The sequence below is a fragment of the Trachymyrmex cornetzi genome, unplaced genomic scaffold (genome assembly GCF_001594075.2).
Source record: "Trachymyrmex cornetzi isolate Tcor2-1 unplaced genomic scaffold, Tcor1.1 scaffold590, whole genome shotgun sequence".
Taxonomy (NCBI): domain Eukaryota; kingdom Metazoa; phylum Arthropoda; class Insecta; order Hymenoptera; family Formicidae; genus Trachymyrmex; species Trachymyrmex cornetzi.
Genome location: NW_017299904.1, coordinates 187,218 through 196,070, shown reverse-complemented (window position 1 = coordinate 196,070; position 8,853 = coordinate 187,218). Strand labels below are relative to the sequence as shown.

General features: G+C 32.0%; 3 protein-coding genes across 5 annotated transcripts; all 3 read left to right on the top strand.

Annotated features, from left to right (window-relative positions):
* The first annotated feature begins 640 nt into the window (after positions 1-640).
* On the top strand, positions 641-2,607 carry Pfdn6 (prefoldin 6). Its single transcript, XM_018515762.1, has 3 exons — positions 641-867; positions 1,406-1,601; positions 2,317-2,607. The coding sequence occupies exons 1-3, from the start codon at positions 804-806 to the stop codon at positions 2,441-2,443; spliced, it is 387 nt and encodes a 128-aa protein (XP_018371264.1). The 5' UTR covers positions 641-803; the 3' UTR covers positions 2,444-2,607.
* Positions 2,608-3,056: 449 nt separating this feature from the next.
* Positions 3,057-5,429, top strand: LOC108766458 (COMM domain-containing protein 2). Its single transcript, XM_018515760.1, has 5 exons — positions 3,057-3,310; positions 3,386-3,463; positions 4,454-4,536; positions 4,622-4,795; positions 5,196-5,429. Exons 1-5 carry the CDS (start codon positions 3,244-3,246, stop codon positions 5,400-5,402), a joined length of 609 nt encoding a protein of 202 aa, XP_018371262.1. The 5' UTR covers positions 3,057-3,243; the 3' UTR covers positions 5,403-5,429.
* Positions 5,430-5,788: 359 nt separating this feature from the next.
* Lop2 (long wavelength sensitive opsin 2) lies at positions 5,789-7,887 on the top strand. Of its 3 annotated transcripts, XM_018515757.1 has the most exons (9): positions 5,789-5,915; positions 5,988-6,178; positions 6,254-6,492; positions 6,602-6,708; positions 6,778-6,884; positions 6,980-7,127; positions 7,201-7,311; positions 7,428-7,594; positions 7,675-7,887. In XM_018515757.1, exons 2-9 carry the CDS (start codon positions 5,991-5,993, stop codon positions 7,790-7,792), a joined length of 1,185 nt encoding a protein of 394 aa, XP_018371259.1. In that variant the 5' UTR covers positions 5,789-5,915; positions 5,988-5,990; the 3' UTR covers positions 7,793-7,887. The 3 variants fall into 3 exon arrangements, with proteins under 3 accessions (XP_018371259.1, XP_018371258.1, XP_018371260.1); XM_018515758.1 differs by having other exon boundaries at positions 5,877-6,178; XM_018515756.1 differs by having other exon boundaries at positions 5,789-6,492.
* Positions 7,888-8,853: the final 966 nt, after the last annotated feature.

The window sequence follows — 8,853 nt, the reverse complement described above, 5'->3', positions numbered from 1 at the left end:
TCTAACACTTAACTTTAAAAAAATTAATAAAAAGTTATTAGTTACCGATAAAATGTAACTAAATAAAGTTAAAAAGTTAGGAGTCTAAAATGTAACTAAGTTAAATTAAAATTAATTAACTTTTTAACTTTTTAACTAAACTTTTAACTTTTTAATTTAGCACTACCCAACCCTGCCAAAAATCTATAAGAAACACCTCATCTGATTAAAAGAAACATTTTTTTGTATATCAATATCATCTTTATTCACAGTTTGTTGATGTAGTACAATTTATCGACGATTTTATCGATAGTGTCGAAAATGTGATACGTAGTTCACATCAATTTCTAAAATTGATGTTGGTGTCGCTAGCGTACGGCGATTTCGCCTGTCACGTGAAATAGGCCGCCATGTCCTCTCTCAGGTTTCTCTCTGGGGCTGGAGTCCCATGAGGTGTATTTACCGCGTATCGCGTATGCTGGAATTTCATCTGACGCTAGACGCTCATTTTCAGCGTCAAAACAGGTCACGTGATCAAAATTGACGCTGGTATTCGTCAATTTTGATCACGTGACCTGTTTTGACGCTGAAAATGAGCGTCTAGCGTCAAATGAAAATCCAGCCTTATGCGTACTTCTGATTCCGGCAACAGAGAACGGAGGAATAAAGAACGGACTTAAAAAATACTAATTTGGTTATGTCGACGAAGTCTTCGAATCCGCGCGAAGAATTTCCAGTGTTATCGTTAAAAGTTTATTTGTAAAATTGCATAGTGCGATAGCGGCTCATTTCTTAGCACAGTTAAAAATATCTTTCGGATAATCATGGTAGAGGAGATCCAAAAGAAACTTCAAAATGAAGCCGACACGCTACGGCAAATCCAAAAAGGTTAAAAGACGTTCATGATTATTTCTGGAAAGTATTTAATATAAATCTTGTTCCTCCTTTATGTGCAGCAATGATATCTATAAAATGAAGCGTCAAAGTTGCCGAGTGCGAATCTAAAATTTTTTAAAGTTTCTAACGAAATTAATCACTGTTTGTATTCACAATTAACAAATATTTTCTGATCATATATTTTCAATTTTGTACTTAATTAAATCGACTATTAATTATTATTGGCAAGAATCATTAAATAAAAGGAAGCTAAAGCTCCTCGTTTATCTCATTGGGAACTTTCCAACAAGCGACACTATGTAACACAGTGATCATTTCATAATGTTTGTTTAATATTAGCATAAACAACAAGGATGCAATGATTCACTGTGTTACACTGTGTCATCTGTCTCTTGTTGGCAAGCTTCGATTATTTTTAATATTGTTTTTTTTTATTTGACTCTGTCTTCTTTGCTACAACCAATAATATAGACAAAAACCAGCCATTATATATAAAGAAAAAGCACTAATAAATTTATTGTATTTGCAGAATACAACAAGGCGCTGAGCCAGAGGCAGCAACTAGATGGTCAGCTGAATGAAAATATCATGGTGAAGAAAGAGCTAGATATTCTAAAGGAAGAGAACGATGTATTTAAGCTGATAGGACCTGTGCTCGTAAAGCAGGAATTGTGTGAGGCTAAACAGAATGTTGACAAGCGTATGGATTACATCAAGTCTGAACTGTAGGTTTGCTTTTATTAGGATAATATTCATAGTCTGCTCTTATTTCAAAACTGTCGATCCTTTGAGGATCAAAACTTTATAATAAAGTAACTTATAGAAGATCTTGTTTTCTAATGATTTTTGGGGTTGTTAAATTTTGTTCTGGTTTCAGAATCTTAAAATTTGAAGGACTTCTTCCCTCCATAAATCATATAGAAAAAGTGGACATGACACCTTAGAGTCTTAGTAGAAAAAGCTGACTTATAATCTTAATGGACCTTTTACAATAACCCATTAGCCATAAATTAGAAGTCAGAAGCTAAAAATTAACGACTGTGATCAGTCAATTTTAGCTTCTGATTTCTGATTTATGACTAATGGCTTATTGTAGAAGGTCCATAAGACTAAGTGTCTTATGACTTAAGTCCTATGTCTTTAGTAATGCACAAGAACTGTCTCATGACTTATGTTTTAAAGGCACCTCGTATTTATATACCTTTAAGACATAAGTCATAAAATAGTTATTGTGCGTTACTAAGACTTAAGTTATAAGACATTGTCTTAAGATTATACATCAGCTTTCTGCCAATGCTCTTAGAGTGTACTCTAAGACAATTTTAAATATAGAAATTAACTATAAATATTGGCCTAAATAAGAACCAATCATGTGAATACTGATCTAGGAATCAAACTGCAAGTCTGTTTCGGATTTACATGTAAGGAAACGAATTTCAGGAAACGTGTGGACGACTTAATGTCTACCCTAGACAAGAAGCTGGACTCGCAGAGGGATGTGATAGATAAATTGCAGCAAGCGTTTCAACAGGCCCAGATTAAATCGATAAACCAACCGAAATCATAATATTGTACAGATATCGCAGCTTTGTGGAATTATTACATTTGTATAATTAATAACTAATGCTTAAGTGACACTATTAAGTATAGTCTCTTCATAATTCGGTACATGAATTTCGTGTTTGTTTCATTTATTTATACTAGACAATTATTAATACAAATCTTGGCTACGTGTCATAATCATTCAAGTGCAATTTATATGTAAATTAAAAACTGTATAAACTCTCCTCAATATTCTCCCTTTCCTCAAAATCAGTCCTTACATTGATTAATAAGATGACTGACTACTTTCTAACGTATAGTAAAATTTAGCTTTAATTTACTCTTTGTCTTAGTCTAATCTTTAGAACATTAGGAAAAGATAAAAAGTAAGTTAAACTGACAATAAGATTGATCTACATTGATAGAAATATGGATATAAGAGAATTAATTCAAGATATGTGAACACACACATTTATGAACAATTATTGAACTTGCGCGGTGCATAGTTCATGCAACAATGGTCTCGTTCAGCAGACTCAACTGTGTGGAGCGGATCCGCGAGCGCTCGCTGCTATTGGATGATCTAAAAGAATACACCAATAACAGCGAGTGCTCACGGACCTGCTACACAACAGTTGAGTCAAGTTGAGTTTGCTGAACGCGACCAATGGAGAGAGATGGAGGATCGAGAATCAACATGGCGACGACGTAGTACCGCCTGTCTTGAAAAAGTTGAAAGTAATTCTAGAATTCTCGTATGGCTATTAATTTTCATAGCTGATTAAGAATTTTAACTGGTAAACGACACATCAGGCAAGAACGAAAATGCTGTTAACATTGAAACCGGATCACAAAAAGCACATGCTGTTTCTAGTCGAACAATCGTCGCCAGGTAAGAGTGAATCGTCTGCCGATGAATGAATTTGTTTCACAGAGAAACATAAAGTAAAGCACATTCCCTCCGTAGTTTTACAGGATTTCTGCAAATTGGCTCTGGATTATTTGCAAAAGGGCCCGAATGTCAAAGTGTACAACGCTGCTGCTCGTACGTATCCGAATAATCAAATTTAATTTTGCAAACAGACTTTGAAATTATATATATTACAAATTTTGTCCATTAAATGTCAGTAGAAATACATAAAAATCAGGGTTATACCATATATTTTAAAATTACGTTTACATATAATTGTTACATATTTATGTTAAATTTACATGAATCTTTTTTCATGTAGACAAGACAAGCAATATACATAAAATAAAGATATGTATTGGATATGATTGGATAACACAATACAAAAAAGAAATTGTTTTGTAATTAATATATCTGACTAGAGTATTAATAAATAAATATATATAAGCGAAATAGAAGTTTTATACAATCTAATGTAAAGACAAAGAACATAAGCTTCAATGTTATTTCTACAGATTGTTTACATGTGACATAAGACATAAGAGATCTGTTCTTTTTAGCTAAACTTCTTACAAACTTTTCTTTTTTTCTCAAATGTGAAAAGAAAAAAGAAGAAAGATAAACTGTACAAGAAATTCAGCTAAAAAGAACAAATCTGAGGTCTATTTTTTTTTTAGCTCAAATAGTATGTGTTGGATATATTTAAGAAACTTATAGTGAAAAATAAATATATATTTGATATTTGGCGAAAGCAAGAAATAAAGTTTTACTGCAGGAATAGAAAATCTATAATAGAACATCTATATTTATATAGTTTATATAGTTTACGTTAGTTGCATACACATAGAAACAGATTACTATGTATAACGTACAACCTTGATCAAAATTTTCTAACAGAATGTAATGACAGAATGATTGCGGAAATTAAACCACATCCGCCATTTAATAACCATTTATAAACGATAAAATTTACTTTATTTAATCCTTCTGTCAATGCATGAATATACAGGTATATATTTATTGAATTAAAAACACAAGTTTAACACAAATATAGATGACTAATGCTATAATGGTCAAAGTGACGTATGATTGCTAACTAAATAAGTTACTTTGTTCTTAATTCAGAAAAGTTAAACGTTGAGCTGGATGTGATTAAAAATTCGGTAGAGGGTTTGGTCAATCTTTTGCTGGAGAGTTGCAAATGCAAGGTAAGATTTATCAAAGTAATGCAAGACAACAGGATGTTTACTATCTGAAAAAACCTGGCGAATCTAAAAATTTTGAGTTTTACAGCTAAGCGCGGAGGATTTCCGGGATTCCATGGTCGCCTTAGGTTTCACGGAAGACAAGGAGGCGATATTGAGTAAATTGTACAGCATTAAGAAGGACGAGGTTTCAGATGCGTTGGAAGAGATTGGATTTAAATTGCCGAGATATCATGACATGGAATGGAGATTTGAAGTGCAGGTAGCGAAGTCTTCATATCTTTCGTTATTTTCCTTAAGGGGATGCTGGAGGGATCCAATTATCAACATTGCAGTTTGATTAAAATCTCCGAATTGACTAAATGGAATAAAAAACCTTTTACAAGATTAAAATAAATGCAGAATCCTGATGTGGTGCAGTGGATGTTATACTAAAATCGAAAAAAAGTAAAAAAATTTTTTTTAACTTTTTTTTATTTTAATATAAAATCCACTGCACCACGTCAGGATTTTGCGTTTACTTTAATCTTGTAAAAGGATTTTTTATTCCATTTAGTCAATTCGGAGATTTTGATCAAACTGCAATGTCGATAATTGGGTTCCTTCAGCATCCCTTTAAAGCGTTTCAATTTATAATTGAATTATATTACTCTGCATCATAGACTGCGTCAAGATCTTTGTTGAAACAAGTTGCACCACTCGTCTCTCTTGACTTGTCGCTGAAGAATCCCGATAATCCCGAGGAAATTGAACACGTTCTGCTACAAACCGATCCAACTAACTTACTTCATATAACTCAACAGTTGGAGGAAGCTCTGCAAGAAAGTCGCAGTCAACATATTCGGAGAATTTCAAGAGCAGTAAAATGAGGCTTTTTGTAATTTGTAATTATATTTGAGACATTTTGTGAATATAGTGTGTAATTCGAACTATATGTGTAAAAATAGATATAAGTATAAAAGATTGATAAGTATAAAAATATAAGTATAAGAATAAAAAAATTTTTATTTATAAAGTATACTGAATGAAGCTCCATTATTTAAATCACATTTATTATCAGTATCTGTAAAGTTTCATTCCGATTGGATCATCTCAAATAATAAGTGACAGTAATCGACATGCGTATTACATCCGTATACATTATATTAAGGGGATAGATACATTTACATATGTAATTGGATGATTTTATTGGATTTCTATGCCTATATAAAAGAAATCTGCGCTCTTCCACTTATACTATGGATACAACACAGTTACCATTACAAGTTATTCTTTATCACAGACTATTGATGTTTTACAAATTAGGAGTTTTTAATTGCCTCGAATTCAGAATCTAGATCCAGCAGGAACAGTTGTATCTTGAAACATTCCAGTGTCAAGAAGTATGTATATCTATTATTTTTTTGTGCATTATATCTCTAAATGGTCCATACTTAATTACCATTATTTTACAGAAAATGGAGTCCCTTGTTACAGTAAGTACCGAAAATTTGATTATTTTCTCTGAGAACTCCACCATGGCGTTTACTGATGTACTAACAAGGACAATCGGACCTCGAGCTATGCAGCAAACTATGTCTTTCAATAATAAAACTGTAGTGGATAAAATACCTCCGGATATGATGTTCTTAATCGATCCACATTGGTTACTTTCGATTTCTCTATATTCCTATACCATTCGTGTTTACAAAGTAAATCTCACTAAGCTCTGGAATTACAGGTATCAGTTTCCACCGCTAGATCCAATGTGGCACAAAATTTTAGGCCTTGTAATGATTGTGTTAGGGTTTATGGGATGGTGTGGTAATGGTGTTGTAGTATATGTATTCTTGATGACACCCTCCCTAAGAACACCGAGCAATCTTCTAGTGGTAAATTTGGCATTTTCGGACTTTATTATGATGATTATTATGTCGCCTCAAATGATAATTAACTGCTACTATGAGACTTGGGTGTTAGGTAATACAATCTTTGTCTTTCCATTATACTAATTACTGCATTTGTAATATACATTTGTAAATTTAAATTGATAATACGTAAATAATGTATGAATTAATTTTATATTAAGGACCACTAATGTGCGACATACATGCCATGGTTGGTTCCTTATGTGGATGCGCTTCAATATGGACTATGACTGCTATTGCTTTGGACAGATATAATGTTATAGTAAAAGTATGTATAATATACTTTTATATTATTATTAGTATGTGAACAGAAACCAACATGCCTAAATTTCTTTAGGGTATGGCGGGAAAGCCACTCACCATCAAGAAAGCACTACTCGAAATTTTAATAATCTGGCTTTTCGCTTCAATATGGACAATTTTGCCCATGGTGGGATGGAATAGGTAATATTAAGATAATAAAAAATTATGGTTATAAGAAAATATGCTTTACAACAGAGAAGAGAGTGCTGTAATATATTGTATAATGTGATGATTAGATATGTACCAGAAGGTAATATGACCGCTTGTGGTACAGATTATCTTACCAAGGATTGGAGTTCTAAATCATACATCTTGGTATACTCGATATTTGTATATTATACACCGCTTCTTACTATAATTTACAGTTATTATTTTATCGTTTCGGTAAGAATATTCATACATTACAGCATTGAAAAAAATTTAGTATATATCATAAATACATTTTCGAAATTAACAGGCAGTAGCTGCTCATGAGAGATCAATGAGAGAACAAGCTAAGAAAATGAATGTTCAATCTTTGCGATCTGGAGATAATCAAAGTATAAGTGCAGAAGCAAAACTGGCAAAGGTGAGACAAAAAAAGAAATATATTAAAATTATAAATATATTATGTACGCTAAAATATTGAGAGAATGATTTGAAGAAAATCAGGATTGACATATATATTCACTTTATTAATTACAGGTGGCACTAACAACTATTTCTTTGTGGTTCATGGCATGGACGCCATATCTGGTTATTAATTATGTCGGTATTTTTGATGCTGCTAAAATTAGTCCTCTTTTCACCATCTGGGGATCTCTCTTTGCAAAGGCAAACGCTATATATAATCCTATTGTTTATGGAATAAGGTAAATGAGATTTTTAAGTAGGAGATATATATAATCATTGATGTTCTTGTATTGCATTAATATTTTTTTACTCTGCACAGTCATCCAAAATATAGAGCGGCACTAAAGGAAAAATTACCTTTCTTTGTATGTGGCTCGACTGAGGACCCATCTGTGGCTGCAAAAACTGCGGAAACATCATCTACTACAACTATGTAATTCCAAGAGAACAATGTATTGTAATTTCTAAATATTGTGATATATGTTTAGGGTGTGTTTCTCAAGGAAACGAATCAATAATATTGGACATGTTATATACATATATATATATATATATATATACATGTATGTGTGTGTATGTTCGTATGATAAATGTAAAACGTATGAAACATTTGTAATTTGTAAAGCTTCAATAATCGGCGATTATGCAAAAAGCTACATATATGGAAACTTTGTGTGGGCTGATTCCATGATATGCTGTACGTGATGAATTCTCATTTTATTTCAAATCTTCTCTTTTGTTCTTTACTTTTATTGCAGATTAAATATTTGCAGGAATAAATAATAGCAGGCATTTAGTGCCAATTGTATTAGATATAAGGATATTATTCAATAAATCATTTGGCATGTAATGATTTAGTAGAATACATATCTATAGGATCTTAAGATATAATAAAAAAATACTAATGTATAGTATTAGATACGTGTATACAGCGTGTCCCATTTTAATTAAAATAGCCAATTTCTGAAAATTACGAGACTTCAGAGAAAAATATTTCAGACAGAAGTTGTATAACTTTGAGGGGAGCATAAGATACTATTGGCATTTGACCTTAGATAGTTGTTTAAAGATCACGTAAAGGTCATCTTCCATTTTTTAAATAGAACCCTCTATTTTTTCTTTACGTATCCTTGTAACCGAGAGCTTTTCAAAACAGTATATAATAAAATTTATTTTCGAGTTGTGTGAGACTTGAAACATTTATACGTAAAAATGAAAATAAGAGGTCCAGTAAACGAGAATGGATTGAAGTAGATTGAAATTCATGTTTTCAGAAAGACGGATTCGCGAACATTAAAATGAACCCTTTTTTTAATTCTAATGCATTTTTATTCATTTATAGGAATTGAAATCTCGTTTACTGAGTAGGTAGCGTTATCTTGTATCCCCCTTAAAATTGTACAACTTTTGTCTGAAACTTTCTCTAAAGTCTCGTGATTTCCAGAAACTGACTGTTTTAATTAAAATAGAATACCCCGTATATGTACACACACGTTAA

What these genes read in the sequence shown, in the direction of transcription:
- Pfdn6 (XM_018515762.1), top strand. Translation starts at nt 804, where the DNA reads ATGGTAGAGGAGATCCAAAAGAAACTTCAAAATGAAGCCGACACGCTA. An exon ending in GCTACGGCAAATCCAAAAAG is followed by an intron (nt 868 to 1,405) that starts GTTAAAAGACGT and finishes TTGTATTTGCAG; the next exon opens with AATACAACAAGGCGCTGAGC. An exon ending in GATTACATCAAGTCTGAACT is followed by an intron (nt 1,602 to 2,316) that starts GTAGGTTTGCTT and finishes AACGAATTTCAG; the next exon opens with GAAACGTGTGGACGACTTAA.
- LOC108766458 (XM_018515760.1), top strand. Translation starts at nt 3,244, where the DNA reads ATGCTGTTAACATTGAAACCGGATCACAAAAAGCACATGCTGTTTCTA. An exon ending in AGTCGAACAATCGTCGCCAG is followed by an intron (nt 3,311 to 3,385) that starts GTAAGAGTGAAT and finishes TTCCCTCCGTAG; the next exon opens with TTTTACAGGATTTCTGCAAA. An exon ending in TGGAGAGTTGCAAATGCAAG is followed by an intron (nt 4,537 to 4,621) that starts GTAAGATTTATC and finishes TGAGTTTTACAG; the next exon opens with CTAAGCGCGGAGGATTTCCG.
- Lop2 (XM_018515756.1), top strand. Translation starts at nt 5,991, where the DNA reads ATGGAGTCCCTTGTTACAGTAAGTACCGAAAATTTGATTATTTTCTCT. An exon ending in CTATGAGACTTGGGTGTTAG is followed by an intron (nt 6,493 to 6,601) that starts GTAATACAATCT and finishes TTTTATATTAAG; the next exon opens with GACCACTAATGTGCGACATA. An exon ending in CAGAAGCAAAACTGGCAAAG is followed by an intron (nt 7,312 to 7,427) that starts GTGAGACAAAAA and finishes TATTAATTACAG; the next exon opens with GTGGCACTAACAACTATTTC.